This window comes from Scyliorhinus torazame, chromosome 1 (assembly GCF_047496885.1).
Source record: "Scyliorhinus torazame isolate Kashiwa2021f chromosome 1, sScyTor2.1, whole genome shotgun sequence".
NCBI classification, from domain to species: Eukaryota; Metazoa; Chordata; class Chondrichthyes; order Carcharhiniformes; family Scyliorhinidae; genus Scyliorhinus; species Scyliorhinus torazame.
In genome coordinates, this window is record NC_092707.1 from 268,945,902 (window position 1) to 268,962,520 (window position 16,619).

At 45.2% G+C, this 16,619-nt stretch overlaps 1 protein-coding gene across 1 annotated transcript in view; it reads right to left on the bottom strand.

The window, feature by feature from the left end:
* LOC140421302 (beta-soluble NSF attachment protein) overlaps window positions 1-16,619 on the bottom strand; it is a 78,573-nt gene that overhangs the window by 18,146 nt on the left and 43,808 nt on the right. Inside the window, exons 4-9 of the mRNA XM_072505930.1 lie at window positions 15,700-15,746; window positions 15,481-15,558; window positions 7,350-7,405; window positions 7,179-7,263; window positions 5,799-5,903; window positions 3,016-3,084 (exon numbers count right to left, since the gene is read on the bottom strand). Of these exons, the coding sequence (XP_072362031.1) occupies window positions 3,016-3,084; window positions 5,799-5,903; window positions 7,179-7,263; window positions 7,350-7,405; window positions 15,481-15,558; window positions 15,700-15,746 (440 nt within the window). The remainder of the gene's footprint in view (window positions 1-3,015; window positions 3,085-5,798; window positions 5,904-7,178; window positions 7,264-7,349; window positions 7,406-15,480; window positions 15,559-15,699; window positions 15,747-16,619) is intronic.

The window sequence follows — 16,619 nt, forward strand, 5'->3', positions numbered from 1 at the left end:
CCTGTACTACAGGTACGGGGGTAGATCCCTGCCTGCTGGCTCGGCCCAGTAGGCGGAGTATAAATGTGTGTGCTCTCCGAACTGCAGCCATTTCGGCAGCAGCTGTAGGAGGCCACACATCTCTGTGTAATAAAGCCCCGATTACTCTCTACTCTCATCTCGTCGTAATTGATAGTGCATCACTCGGTCTATTCTGCATCCTAAATGGCTTTTTTTTGGAGAAAATAAAATGTTAAAAGGGTATCTTAATCTGCTATTGTCAACTTTGTGTGCAAAGGGGGACACTATATTTTAAGAAGAAAAATGAATCGCACATTGGCTCTAGATGGTACAGAATGCCTCCTTAAATCATCAATTAATTTAAAATCATTAATCAACTTAACTGGAATATTGCACATCATTCTTACAAGATTCAATATTTGCTGAAATGGGGGAAGAAAAGATGTATCTGTAAAACCTCAGATACTTTCGACCAGTTTGCTTACTCAAACGTTTTCCCGATGTGTCTTTATTAACAAGAACACACCACAAACACAAGTTCAAATTCAACAATATTTATTTAACACAAATTAACCCTTAAATTACCCACAAAATATACTAGAAGTACCCAAGATCGGTGTATACTACCCACAAAGATGGCTTGGTAGGGCTGTGGATTTGATCACTGCGTTCCTCTGATCCGGCTTCACGAAAGTGGTTCTCGCTGGAAGTCTCTTCCTTCCTTCTCTGGTCTGGTCCTCTCTTCTCTGGTCTGGGCAAGGTCACCTCCCATGCCAAGTCTTTGCTGCCAAGGAGTCCGGAGTTTCTACACCAAATAAGGTGATGGCGGGAATTGTAGGCGTCTGAGAGTCTGGACCGTTCTGGGCTTGCAACAATAGACCCATGCATATCAATCGGATCGATTATATCTTGATGGTCGATTGACAGGGCAGGTTCGGACATGTCTTGGCAGCCTGTCTGACCTTTTGTGTTATCGAACTTGGCCAGTTTGAATTCCCATGAGGCTGTCCTGGAGCGACTGTGGCTTATTTTAAAGTACCCAATTCATTAACTTAAAATGACCAATTTTAATCGTGCCTAAGCGCTAGGCCCTAGTAGGTCACCACAACCTCATAATGGACAAAGGAATCTTAAGATGCAGTAAATTTTAAATGTCTTTTTGTAAAATACAATTGATGAGAATAAGAAACAAGTAAAAGTCATTGCAGACGATATTACAAACAGTTATTGACCAGATAAACGCTCACACTTTTCACACTATAAAGCAAAAATTAAAAAGTGATCAATAAAAGGTATGATATAGCCTTATAAAATAGGGAGGGGTTCATACAAAGAGATTGCACCCATAGCAGCTAAGGATGATGTAATTCAATCCAATAGACTATAAACTAGTCATTTGAGACAGGCAGGTTGTACAGAAACCTTTAGGTCAACACTTCTCACACTGCTGAAAGGTTTTAAAGCGAGTTTCTGCTCTGGAGAATCCAGCTCATCAGACAGCTAAAACACTTGGGGACTTAAGGTAGCACATTGCTTTAAATATTTAATGGATATTCGGAGACATTTTAGTCTGTAGTAAGAATATTTTTTAATACTGGAACCTTTTAGAAATATTGGGCGCGATTCTCCAAAATGGAGACTAAGTGTTCGCGCTGTCGTGAACGCCACTACGCGGAACGGGCGCGGAGACGACCGGTTCTGACCCCCCACAGGGGGCCAGTACGGCGCTGGAGCAGTTCACGCCGCTCCAGACTCCCTCCCCGGCGCCAAATGGGCGCCGCGCCAACACGCGCCGCGCCAACACGCGCATGCGCAGTTGGGCCATGCCAACTCACATGCGCGGGGGATTTTTTTTCAGCGCGCCGGCCCATATGCAACCTGGCGTGGGGGTTCAGGGGCCGGCCGTATAAAAAAGTAGCCCGGGGGGGGGGGGGAGAGCCGCCGATCGGTGGGCCCCAAACGTGGGCCAGACCCCATCGGAGACCCCCCCCCCCCCTGGGGACTGGGCACCCCTTCCACAGACTGCCCCCGATCCTTCGCGCAGAGTTCCCGCCGGCAGCGACCAGGGGTGAACGGCGCCGGCGGGACTCTGCCGTTTCCGTGCGGCCACTCGGCACATTCGGGCCGGAGAATCGGCGGCCCCGCCACGGACAACGGCCTGCGACCGGCGCCACGCCGGTACAAATGGCGCCGATTCTGCGCACCCGCGCCGATTCTCTGGCCTGCCGCGGGGCTCGAAGAATCACGCGCATTGTATTTTCCATCTTTCTATCGACTTTAACGTTGAGATGTGTTTAACGACTTATTATATTGCCAATTATGGTTCTTAAATAAATTAGTAAATCAGTTAGTACGGTATACCGCTCATGTATGCAACTTTTAAGGACCTCAACTCTTGTACACTCCCAGTGAAGAGAGACTCCCAGACACTTTTAATATCCATGTAGTTACAACGTAGCTGATAATTATTAAAAAGGCCGACTGGAAGAAGATACTGGGCTTGATTCTCTGGTCTCCCGGAAGGAGGTGGCACGCCATTCGCTGGTGGCGGGATTCTCTGATCCCGCCCCTGTCAATGGGAATTTCCATTGAAGCCACCCCACACCACCAGGGGGACCAGGGATTTCCGCCACTGGCAAACAGCCGGAGAATTCCGGCCATTATCTCGTGATGGTTGTCTTCCTTGGGGAAGTAGTTCTTGTTAGATAAATTGGACATTCTGAATTCTCCCTCAGTGTACCCGGAATGTGGCGACTGAGGGATTTTCACAGTATCTTCATTGCAGTGTTAATGTAAGCCGACTTGTGACACTAAAAGATTATTATTATTCTTATTAGTCCATTTGCTTAGACTCAAAATAAGTGTCTGCAGGAAGTGACTGTTTTAACCTCAAGTTAAAGGAGTGCTCTAGATCTTGGATGGCTTAACAGAAAGCACTTGGGGTTGAAATCCACTTCAAGCTTACCAGATCGTAAACCCTCTTTTTTGAGAAGTGTATTGATTCTTAAGCATTACCTTTAAAAGTTTGCATTCTCGTGAATCTGAAAACGCTGGGAACATTTCTTCATACTTCTCCAGAGCAAGCTGTGATAAAACAATGATTTAATTTCATTACAGACTCATTAAATATGCAAAATCAAAATGGAGGGATAAAAGAAAATATTTAACTTATTTTTACGTAAATTGGTTCTCTTTCTTAATAACACTCGTTCATAAGCATTTTCAATTTGGCTTCTTAATACATTTCTGTTCATGATAATGCTAGCATTTTAGTCATGAATATATAGTGCCTCCAATCTGATTACACTTTTATAGGTTACAGCCCCATACAAAGGAATGGAAAAGATGCTGTATTGGCCTGAATTTTGCGGAGTGGTGAGGGAATGGATTTCACCATTCACCTCACTTACAGTTCATTGAATCACAGAATCCCTACACTGCAGAAGGAGGCCACTCGGCCTATCAAGTCTGCACCGACCCTTGGAAAGAGCACCATACCTAGGCCCACGCCCCAGCCTATTGCCGTAACCTAGTAACCCCACCTAACTTTAATGATATAAGGGACAATTTATCATAGCCAATCCACCTAACCACAGGCCACAGACTTTTAGCAAGCTTGTCAGCATAGATTTCCACTCATCCAGCATGTGTTTGAAATAAGTGCTCTCTACATGGGGATCTGTGATGTTGGTGAGACAGCAAGCAGCAGACTTCTCAACCACATTGAAGAATCCCAACAGATTCATGCAGACAGGCAAAGCAAAAGGTAAAAATAAATTATATTTAAATCATTGTACAGGAAGCGAACTTAATATTGGGATATACTAATCGGATTAAGGGAAAACAGTAGATAGAAAAGCTTTAAAAAATGAAAACCTTCAACTTAATTTCCTTCTGAAGGAATGTGACTCCACACTTGTAAAATCTATTTTCAATGTCAGCAGTATATATCATTTATTACACTCTTAAAAGCTCATTTACTCCTTTCTGTAAAAGCTCAAACTTTGCAATCTGTCCTTAGTGCAAGAATGGTGGTAACCAACCCAATTCCATGCCACAAAATTGGTCTTGGCAACAGTGGCAACACATTGTGTACCATATACAAGATTGTACCATATGCAGCAATTTACCAAATCTCATTTGACAGCAGGTGCCAAACTGTGACCTCTACCATCTAGAAGGACAAGGGCAGCAGATGTATGGGCACATAACCGCCTGCAAGTTTCCTTCCAAGTACACACAACATTCCTGACATAGACCTATATCACCGTTCCTTCACCATCACTGAATCAAAATCATGGAACCCCCTCCCTAGCAGCACTGTGGATGTACCTGCGGCAGGTAGACCAGAGTGCTTCAAGACGGCAACTCACCACCACCTTCACCTTGCCAGTGGTGCCTACATCTCATGAAATAATTTTACAAATTTTGCTGGTGAAGGCTGCAACAGCACCCCCTGGAGAAGGAGGGCATCACTGACAGATTTCCAAGCTTACCTGTGCATGTGCGTATGCCAGGAGTTTCTGCTAGTTTTAATAGTAATAATGGTGAATGTTGGCAGCCTCACCATTATCCGTACAGTAAAATGTGAACTATTACTCTGTTTCTTTCTCTACCTCTCTCTGCCTTTCCAGAAAATGTAACTACTGGCAAGAGGGAAATGAATGAACGATGATATGCTCCGCTCTCAATTTTATTTTGGCATGGCTTAGATCTCCACTTGTCCTCTACTACAAATCAGCGCTGGCTGCCCCAAACTTACCCCAGTTCCAAGAAGACTTGTATGCTGCACATTCTATAAAATGACTGCCATCCATGTGCTCTGCTAAAGATAGATCACTCAAAGATAAACCCGTCAAGAGTCTCATCCGTCACCCACCTCTCCCAACAAAACTCAAGTTGCAGTATTTTCACTCATTGCTCATGTAAAAGACAGTTCAATAACCTCAACAGTATTACCCCAATACTTGCACTAATCCAAATAATGTCAGTTAGAAATTTTGGCTTATATTTCTCAACATGCAATGTCTTCTTTCCTTTTGACACCCTACCTTCCTAAAATTGTTCTGTTGAGTTTTTGTACCAAACATGGCGGAGGGATATCAGCGGTGCGGTAATTGCAAAAGTAATTACCCTTTCACCCCACAAATATCCATCCCCAGAACTACGCCACTTCCTATACCAGTGTGATATTTCCATTAGCATAATCAACCATGTTGCTGCTCTCACCAACAGAGACAGCTACTCGTGGAGTTTTTAAATCTATGGATTCAGGGGATGGGGTGTCACTGCTGGGCCAGCATTTATTGCCTATCCCTAATTGCCCTTGAACTGTGTGCCTTGCTGGGCCATTTCAGAAGGCATGTAAGAGTCAACCACATTGCTGTGGGTCTGGAGTCAGACCAGGACGGCAGATTTCCTTCCCTCAAGGCCCATTAGTGAACCAGATGGGGTTTTTTTTTAAAATGACAATCGACAATAGTTTCCTGGTCATCGTTCTACTTTTAATTCCAATTTTTAAAAAAATTGAATTCAAATTTTACCATCTGCCGTGGTGGGATTCGTAACCAGGTCCCCAGAGAATTACCCTGGGTCTCTGGATTACTAGTCCAGTGACAATACCATTGTGCCACCGTTTCCCCATGAACAGGGTTAAGGCTGTTGAAAATAATTTCATTTAGGGGCCTGACGACCAGCAGAAATAAACTTTCAACTCACCAGCTGGAGTTTGATTCTCAGCCGAATTCCACGGTACATTCAGTACCCCAAGTAATGTGTGAGAATAACTTCACACCCACCTTAGCATTCAGCTCATCAACAATAAAATGGCATAGCGCTGCTTTGAAGAAATATTCCTTTGCACTATATTTCAGCAATGGGTTATCCATCGTATTGGTCCCAACCTGAAGAACATAAAGCACCACAATATATTTGACTCGATGTGAGCACATAACGGAACAATGGGAATTTCTCTTCCCAATCATCCAACACAACTTTGGCGAAAACCTGGAGAAACAATGTAAATAACAGTTTGCACAGGTCTACAATCATAACCCGGAGAATTGAGCAAGTGATTCCCCCCTTTGTGTGTCCCAGTTTGTGCGCTCCTGGCACTGCCAGGTTGGGAGGATTCAATGTGGCCGGACACTACGGCGTAAAGCCGGTTAATTATATTAACATTTTATGAAACACAAAAAGCGTGAACCTCATCACGTCACCAGCAGCAGGGGGCAGGGAAGATCTCAAACCAAAATCTCACCAGTACAAATCCCGTTTTGGCTGTCTCACGAGATTTAATGACCGTAACGGGATTTGCACCCATGGCTAATGGAACCGCTAAATTGCACCCATTATCAACGGGGAATTATTTCACATTGCTGGTCAGATTTACACGTTTCCTTAATTAATTCATTTGATTCATTCATTCCCTGGGGGGCCAGGTCTGCTGTGCTCAACACCCGAAACTGGGACAAAAGAACAAAAAAACAAAGAAAAGTACAGCACAGGAACAGGCCCTTCGGCCCTCCAAGCATGCGCCGACCATGCTGCCCGTCTAAACTAAAATCTTCTACACTTCCGGGGTCCGTATCCCTCTATTCATGTTTTTGTCAAGATGCCCCTTAAACGTCACTATCATCCCTGCTTCCAACACCTCCTCCGGCAGCGAGTTCCAGACACCCACTACCCTCTGTGTAAAAAACTTGCCTCATACATCTCCTCTAAACCTTGCCCCTTAAACCTATGTCCCCCAGTAATTGACCCCTCTACCCTGGGAAAAAAGTCTCTGACTATCCACTCTGTCTTTGCCCCTCATAATTTTGTAGACCTCATAGAAGCAGAACCTTCTTCAGAAGCCCAATATCTGAAAGCAATAATCACAGTTTGTTGTGCGCGTCACGGCACCTAAAAACACTACCAGGTCTCAAGGCGAGAATCAGATACTCCCAAAAGGTTTTAAGAGCTCAGACACCCCTCAACAGTGACCCAAGATCAGAGAATGGGAATGATCCAGGGTTACGAGGTTAAAAAGACCAAAAATGTCACAACTCTGCCATATAACTGTGATGCTCCTCCCACTCTGGCTCAGAAACAAGGTACAGAATGTACTAGAGTTATACAAACATTGGGGAAAGGGGTCAGACATGCATGGAATGAAACAAGTTCCTATGGTAACTGACCTGCTCGTAGATTTCTATTGCCTTCTGATACTGCTCTAGCTGCGCTGCATATGCAGCCACTTTTAGCAGGCACTTGTTAGCAGAACTGAAACAAGAACAGCCAAATCAGTAGTGCTTCTAGAAATATGAATGCGATGTATTTATTCATTGCACATAGAGACTGTAAAATACCTGTTTGATTCTTCTCCTTTATAGTAATCTGCAGCTTGTTCATAGTGAGCAACAGCCTGAGAAATTAAACATGTAATAAATGGTTAAATGTCACAGTTCGCTCTTTGCAGTCCTTACCAGCTTCTGTCGATCTCTGTGCTATACATTGCCAAAGGAAACTACTATATATTATCAGACGACTTGGGGCGTGATTCAATAGCCTCGTGGCCCTTGAGTTGGTGACCTCTCGCGAGGCCTCACACGAGATTTGCTGGGCGAGATCTAGATGATCATATTTAAGTGAGCCATTATGCGCAGTTTCACACTGGATTCCACAAACGTGGACCAGGCGTAACGACACCTGGGGAGGTCTCCCAGGTCATTAGAGACCACCAGGAGGTCAGGCTCTGGACAGGGTAGCACCCTGGCACTCCCACTGACACCCAGATAGTGCCACTCTGCCACAACCTGGGTGCCTAGGTGGCACTGCCCGACAAGGTGCCAGGTTGCACGTGCCAGAGATCGGGCCTGGGGATGCCTTGCCCTTAATAGGTGGGGTGAGGGGAGAGGTACCAGGACCTGGTAAGAGGTAGGTTGGCAGCAGTGGAGGGTCCTGAGGCCACGGTGGGGTGGTTGAGGGGGATTCAAAAGATCGAGGCTGTATTTAAAAATGCACCCCGAACCGTGAATATTCTTCTCGGCAGTGCAGGAAATAATGTAAGCGCAGCCTTGGCAGGGTTCCTCGCCAAGGCCAAATAAAATTGGCAAAGTGCCGTTAAATAGCAGTGTCCCCTCTAAACTGCCCAAAATGGGACTCTGCCTTTGTCCTATTAAATCGTGCCCTCGATTCTCCTTTTCACTAATCTTAGACAGGTTCCTCCACCAACCCAGGGGATAGTATTTTAATTTATTCTTTCACAGAATGTGGGCTTCGCTGGCTGGGCCAGCATTTGTTGCCCATCCCTAATTGTGTTTGAATTGATTAGCTTGCCACACAATTTCAGAGGGCAGTTAAGGGTCAACCAAATTGCTGTGGATCTGGAGTCACATGTAGTCCAGACCAGGTAAGGGCAGCAGATTTCCTTCCCTAAAGGACATTAGTCAACCAGATTTTTAGGGCAATTGACAATGATTTTGTGGTCACCGTTATGGAGACTAGATTTTGAATTCTCGATTTATTAATTGATTTTAAATTCCACCAGCTGCTGTGTTGAGACTTGAATCCTTGACCCTGGGCATTAGCCTGAGCATCTGGATTAGTGATTCAATGACATTACCACTACACCACCAAGTGAAAGTGTGTTCCACTGCAATATAGGAGGTATTGGTTCATTTAGTCAAACTATGCATAACCATGAAAGCATGACTAGAGGCCCTAATGAATATTATTAGCACAACAAACCATCAATTACACTCTAATTTTTAGTCCAATTTGCTGTTGCAAAGATTATTGTTAGAACCATAATACGGGCAACATTGGAACCTTGATTGGAAGACTGTCAATTAATGTGAAAGATAAGTGAGTGTCCATAGATGTTCTTTATTTGAACTGCCAGAAGGCTGTGATAATATTCCACCTAAGAGCGGAGCTGCTGATTGGCTGTTGCGGGGAAAAGTTGCATCAGTGCCTTGCGGTCACTGCATCCAGAAAGTGTACCTGAGCAAGACACCCGAGGTGTTCAAGTCAAGGCAAGCATCCAGCAGAGGGCAGTAGAGCGGAGCTGCTGATTGGCTGTTGCGGGTAAAATTAGCATCAGTGCATTGCGGTCACCGTATCTTGAAGGTGGTTTGTGGATGAGCTGTTGTCAAGTGACAGTTAAATCGGAAACACTTCTTCAGTGTTTCCTTCCCTATCTCCTCCTCTAACCAAAAAAAAAGACAATCACTGTAAGGATCCCAGCCGAGTAAAGATCAAGAGGGAGATTCGAGGGCAGGTAGAAGTAGAAAGAAGTTGAACCGCGACGTCACAACCTGCAGTGAAAGAGCGCGAGGAGTGTGGCGGAGACTCAGTGAAAGAGCGGGAGGTGAGCGGCGGAGACTCAGTGAAAGAGGGCGAGGAGAGCGGCGGAGAATCTGTGAAAGAGCACGAGGAGAGCGGCGCAGAGTCAGTGAAAGAGCACAAGGCGAGCAGCGGGGACACAGGATAAAAGAGCGCGAGGAGAGCGGCGGGGACACAGCTGGGGGAGAAGCGGCCTTCAGATTTTCAGCAGGAGCAGTGGCCAGGGGTCTGTCGTGAAGGTATGTTTTCTTCTTCAACTCTTCGTGTGTTGGTACGTATTGTGATTGGTAAGTAAAATCTTTATTCCTTTCACTTATTCATTATTTGATATTATATTTGTAATCAGTTAAGGTAAAGTGTAAAAATGGCAGGCGATCCCAGACCCGTGTTATGCTCCTCGTGCTTTCAGGGGCGCGACCGATGCCCCTGACTCCTTCATGTGCGGGAAGTGTGTCCAGCTGCAGCTCCTGTTAGACTGCATGACAGCTCTGGAGCTGTGGATGTACTCACTTTGGAGCTTCCGCGATGCTGAGGAGGTCGTGGATAGCACGTTCAGTGAGTTGGTCACACCGCAGATTAGGATTGGTGAGGGAGACAGGGAATGGGTGACCAAAAGGCAGAGAAAGAGCAGGAAGGCAGTGTAGGTGTCCCCTGCGGTCATCTCCCTCCAAAACAGGTATACCGTTTTGGATATTGTTGGGGGAGATGACTCACCAGGTGAAGGCAGTAGTAGCCAGGCTCATGGCTCCATGGCTGGCTCTGCTGCACCGAAGAGCGGGAAAAAGACTGGCAGGGCTATAGTCATAGGGGATTCAATCGTAAGGGGAGTAGACAGGTGTTTCTGTGGTCGAAAACGAGACCACAGAATGGTATGTTGCCTCCCATACTGAAGGGGGAGGGTGAACAGCCAGTTGCCATGGTGCATATAGGCACCAACGATATAGGTAAAAAAACGTGATGAGGTCCGAGAATCATAATTTGGGGAGTTAGGAGATAAATTAAAAAGTAGGACCTCAAAAAGGTAGTAGTAATCGCAGGATTGCTACCAGTGCCACGAGACAGTCAGAGTAGAAATTCAAGAATAGTCAGAATGAATACATGGCTTGAGAGATGGTGCAGGAGGGAGGGGTTCAGATTTTTGGGACATTGGAACTGGTTCTGGGGGCAGTGGGACCATTACAAATCGGATGGTCTACACCTGGGCAGGACTGGAACCAATGTCCCAGGGGGTGCTTTTGCCAACACTGTTGGGGAGGTTTTAAACTAATGTGGCAGGGGGATGGGAACCAGATTAGGAAGTTAGAGGTCAGTAAAGAGGCAGCAACTAAACCCAGTATGGTACTAGATAATAAACTCAATGTGACTAAGGGGAAGAGTAGACAGGGAAGAGATGATGAATGCAAAGGGACAGGTGGTCTGAGGTGCATTTGTTTCAATGCGAGGTAAGGCAGATGAATTTAGGGCTTGGATTAGTACCTGGGAATATGATGTTATTGGTATTACTGAGACTTGGTTGAGGGAAGGGCAAGACTGGCAACTAAATGTCCCTGGGTATAGATACTTCAGGAGGGATAGAGAGGGAGGTAAAAGGGGTGGAGGAGTTGGATTACTGGTCAGAGATGATATCACAGCTGTGATTAAGGCGAGCACGATGGAGGATCCGAGCACTGAGGCAATATGGGTAGAGCTAAGAAATAGGAAGGGTGCAGTAACATTGTTGGGACTTTACTACAGGCCTCCCAAAAGCGAGCATGAAGTAGAGGTACAAATATGTAGACAGATTATAGAAAAATGTAGGAGCAATAGGGTGGTCGTAATGGGAGATTTTAACTTCCCCAACATGTAGTGTTGGAGGCGTAGATGGAGCAGAATTTGTAAGGAGCTTCCAGGAGAGTTTTTTAGAGCAGTATGTAAATAGTCCAACTCGGGAAGGGGCCATACTGGACCTGGTATTGGGGAATGATCCCAGCCAGGTGGTTGAATTTTCATCGGTGATTACTTTGGGAATAGCAATCACAATTCCGTATATTTTAGAATACTCATGGACAAAGAAGAGAGTGGTCCTAAAGGAAGAGTGCTAAATTGGGGAAAGTATAACAAAATTCGGCAGGAGCTAGGGAATGTGGATTGGGAGCAGCTGTTTAAGGGTAAATCCACATTTGAAATGTGGGAGTCTTTTAAGGATTAGAGTGCAGGACAGACATGTCCCTGTGAAAATGAGGGATAGAAATGGCAAGATTAGGGAACCATCGATAACGGGTGGAATTGTGAGACTAGCTAAGATGAAAAAGGAAGCATACATAAGATCTAGGCGACTTAAAACTGATGAAGCTTTGGAGGAAAACGGGAAAGTAGGACAAATTTCAAACACACAATAAAGAGGGCTAAAAGGGGTCATGCAATATCTTTGGCTAACAGGGTTAAGGAAAATCCCAAAGCCTTTTATTCGTATATAAGGAGCAAGAGGGTAACTAGGGAAAGGATTGGCCCACTCAAAGACAAAAGAGGGAATTTATACGTGGAGTCAGAGGAAATGGGTGAGAATCTTAATGAGTACTTTGCATCGGTATTCACCAAGGAGAGGGACATGACGGATGTTGAGGCTAGGGATGGATGTTTAAATACTCTAGGTCAAGTCGGCATAAGGAAGGGGGAAGTTTTGGGTATTCTAAAAGGTGGACAAGTCCCCAGGTCTGGATGGGATCTATCCCAGGTTACTGAGGGAAGCGAGGGACTACATAGCTGGGGCCTTAACAGATATCTTTGCAGTATCCTTGAGCACGGGTGAGGTCCCGGGGGACTGGATAATTGCTAATGTTGTCCCTTTGTTTAAGAAGGGTAGCAGGGGTAATCCAGGGAATTATAGACCTGTGAGCTTGACGTCAGTGGTAGGTAAACTGTTGGAGAAGATACTGAGGGACAGGATCTATTCACATTTGGAAGAAAATAGACTTATCAGTGATAGGCAGCATGGTTTTGCGCAGGGAAGGTCATGTCTTACAGACCTAATAGAATTCTTTGAGGAAGTGACAAAGTCAATTGATGAGGGTAGGGCTGTAGATGTCATATACATGGACTTCAGTAAGGCGTTTGATAAAGTTTCCCATGGCAGGTTGATGGAAAAAGTGAAGTCATATGGGGTTCACGTTGTACTAGCTAGATGGATAAAGAACTGGCTGGGCAACAGGAGACAGAGAGTAGTGGTGGAAGGGAGTGTCTCAAAATGGAGAAAGGTGACTAGTGGTGTTCCACAGGGATCCGTGCTCGGACCACTGTTGTTTGTGATATACATAAATGATCTGGACGAAGGTATAGGTAGTCTGATTAGCAAGTTTGCAGATGATACTAAGATTTGTGGAGTTGCAGATAGCGAGGAGGACTGTCAGAGAATACAGCAAAATATAGATAGATTGGAGAGTTGGGCAGAGAAATAGCAGATGGAGTTCAATCCAGGCAAATGCGAGGTGATGCATTTTGGAAGATCTAATTCAAGAGCAGACTATACGGTCAATGAAAGAGTCCTGGGGAAAATTGATGTACAGAGAGATCTGGGAGTTCAGGTCCATTGTACCCTGAAGGTGGCAACGCAGGTCGATAGAGTGGTCAAAAAGGCATACAGCATGCTTGCCTTCATCGGACAGGGTGTTGAGTACAAGAGTCGGCAGGTCATGTTACAGTTGTATAGCACTTTGGTTAGGCCACATTTGGAATACTGCGTGCAGTTCTGGTCGCCACATTACCAGAAGGATGTGGATGCTTTAGAGAGGGTGCAGAGGAGCTTCACCAGGATGTTGCCTGGTATCGAGGGTGCTAGCTATGAAGAATGGTTGAGTAGATTAGGATTGTTTTCGTTGGAAAGACGGAGGTTGAAGGGGGACCTGATTGAGGTCTACAAAATTATGAGAGGTATGGACAGGGTGGATAGCAACAAGCTTTTTCCAAGAGTGGGGGTACCAATTACAAGGGGTCACGATTTCAAGGTGAGAGGGGGAAAGTTTAAGGGAGATGTGCGTGTAAAGTTTTTTACGCAGAGGGTGGTGGGTGCCTGGAACGCTTTGCCAGCGGAGGTGGTAGAGGCGGGCACGATAGCATCATTTAAGATGCATCTAGACAGATATATGAACGGGCAGGGAACAGAGGGAAGTAGATCCTTGGAAAATAGAAGACAGGTTTAGATAAAGGATCTGGATCGGTGCAGGCTGGGAGGGCCGAAGGGCCTGTTCCTGTGCTGTAATTTTCTTTGTTCTTAAGACACTATTAGGAATAATGAAAGCACGTGGAATTGAAGAGAATTTATTGACAAGGGTAGGGAACTGGTAGGAGATACAGAGTCGGGATAATTCACAACGCTTTAAGGTTGACAAGGCAAGTTAGTAAGGCAGCTAAGAGAGCATATAGGACACTTGGCTCTGTAAATTGGATCATTGAATACAAAAGTCATGCTAAATGTGCAGGTTAGGTGGATTGGCCATGATAAATTGCCCTTAGTATCCAAAAAAAAAAGGATAGGTGTGGTTACTGGATTAAGGGGATAGGGTGGAGGCGTGGGCTTAAGTCGGGTGCTCTTTCCAAGAGCCGGTGCAGATTCGATGGGCCAAATGGCCTCCTTCTGCAAATCTCTGGCTACGCTTCAGCTAGAGTACTGAGTGCAACAGTGGATGCTGCACCTTAATAAGGATGAAGGTCTACCAGGATGACAACAGCAATAAGGGGCAGTTATGTGGAGAGATTCTAGAAGCTGAGATTGTCATCTTTGAGCCCAGTAGATTAAGGGGAAACCTAAAAGAGATATTCAAAATTTGATAGAGCAAGCAGGGAGCAACTAGAAATTGGCTTTGTAACCAGAGGTCATTGGTTTAAAACAATTGGCAGGGGCGGCACGGTGGTGCAGTAGTTAGCACTGCTGCCTCACGGCGCTGAGAACCCCGGTTCGATCCCGGCCCCGGGTCATTGTCCGTGTAGAGTTTGCACAATCTTCCCGTGTCTGCGTGGGTCTCACCCCCACAACCCAAAGATGTGCAGGGTAGGTGGATTAGCCACGCTAAATTGTCCCTTAATTGGAAAAAACATTTTTTTTTAAACAATTGGCAAAGGAACTAAAGAGGAAATTAGGATTGTTTGTTCTCACACCTCAGGTTGTTCGGGTCTGACATACATTAGATTCCGGCTACCGCATCTCAGAAAGGATATATTGACCTTGAAAGGGGTGCAGGCATGATTTGCTACCGGTGCTAAAAGGGTTAAAGATAGGTTGCATAGTTCAAGCTTGATAAATCAGTAACAAAGGAGTCTTAACTCTAAATAATCACTGGAAGAATGAAGAGGAGATTGGAAGAGCTTTTTTCTTGATGGGGACAGAATCCCCAGAGCCTCCCGAGGATCCCTTTAAATGATCTGTTTGGCCCTGGAAACATTAAAACAGCAGCAGTGGGTCTTTCTCAATCCACCATCTCCTGCTCTTCCCCTCATCAACTCTATGTCCTTTCCAGTTGTATAACACACGCACATGTTAACGTAGGGCAGGATTTACCGAGCAAACCGCCACAAGTTTTTCGGTGGCAGAGGCAGCCCACCAGCGGAATCTTCTGGTCCCGCCGTTGTCAACAAGACTTCCCGTTGAATGCACCCCTCGTCAGCGGGCATCCAAGGCAGGGGTGCACCATCGGTGGGATCGGACTATCCCGCTGGCGTGAACAGCCGGTAAATTCCGCCCACAGTCTCAGCTCTATTCTCAAGAGATCTGTTTCAACACCAGTATCTGTTTTGAATTTCCAAAAAAAGTTTGCTTGTTTCTACTCACACCAATTCTGTGTTCTGAACTGCCCATCACCTCAGAGGTTGGTACCTCAGCATTTCTACTTACCTTTTGTTTCTTAACTTTTTATCCCCACGTCCACCTCATTCACATGGTCATTTCTTGAAACCCAATAATGTCATAATCTGGAAGCCCTCTTTCAGCTCCCAAATTTACTTTGGTCTTAATAGGAACATAGCACAACCAGGAAATACAGGCCATTTCCCAGAGCGTTTGGATTATCACAATGGTCATCTCTACAATTGTACAAAATGGGTGCCAAAATGTTTTTAACAGTTTTAAAACGGTACAATGAAGAGCACACGGTGTGTAAAGAAGATTTAAGTATCAGCCAATACCTTTTCAATGTCTACCAGTTCAGATTCATAAATTTCTGCAATGGTAATATGGTGTTTTGCTGCAATAGTAAATCTCCCCTATGGAAGAAAATTGGAGAATCAGCCATTAAACAGTGCCTTCAAATGAATTTACCACATAAACATCATTTGTTACTCTGCACAGTACAGATACATTAATCTATTTCAGAGGTTACATGAATTTTAATGAAACTTTCTTACCATATCTGTGTATATGTCAATGGCGGCATTTAAGCAGTTGATGGCCTCTGTGGGGGAAGCAACAAAGGCTACTTCAGAAAAGCAATGTCCAGTTTTACAGTGTTCAATCTGTAGAGAGTATCTCAAGTCATTTTAATTTCCTTTTTATAAAAGCACACTCTCTGGCCCTCCCACTGCAACCTTGACATCATTCAAACTTTGTTTCCCATGTCCTAACTCAGACCAACTCCCATTCACCCATCATCCCTGTCCCACAGTGGTACTAACAAATCAGATTAATTATTTAGATACGTGTACATTATTTAAGTGCAAATAGATAGTCAGCAAAAATTGGCAATTATGTGGATAAATCTAACAGACCATTGCCAACAGGGTCACCATATTACTTTTTCTTTTTTTTTAAATACATTTTTAAAATACCTAATTAATTTTTTTTCAATTAAGGGGCAATTTATCGTGGCCAATCCACCTACCCTGCACATCTTTGGGTTTGGAGGTGAGACCCACGCAGGCACGGGGAGAATGTGCAAACTCCACAAGGCCAGTGACCCAGGCCAGGATCATATCTGGGTCCTCGGCGCAGTGAGGCAGCAGCGCTAACCACTGCGTCACCGTGCTGCCCCTCATATCAGTTTTTCTACTGGCAACAAGACTATTGAGCTTTCCTAACAAAACAAGAACCAATGGTTTGTCTGGGTCTGCTTCATTCATCTAGACCTGAACACACTCTGACCCTCCCATGTGCCACACACTGCAACCTTTGTTTTTCAAGTCAGTTTTTCCAATTAAGGTGCAATTTAGCGTGGCCAATCCACCTAGCTTGCACATTTTTGGGTTGTGGGGGCAAAACCCACGCAAAGGCGGGGAGAACATGCAAACCCCAGAGCCGGGATTGAACCTGGGACCTCGGCGCCGTGAGG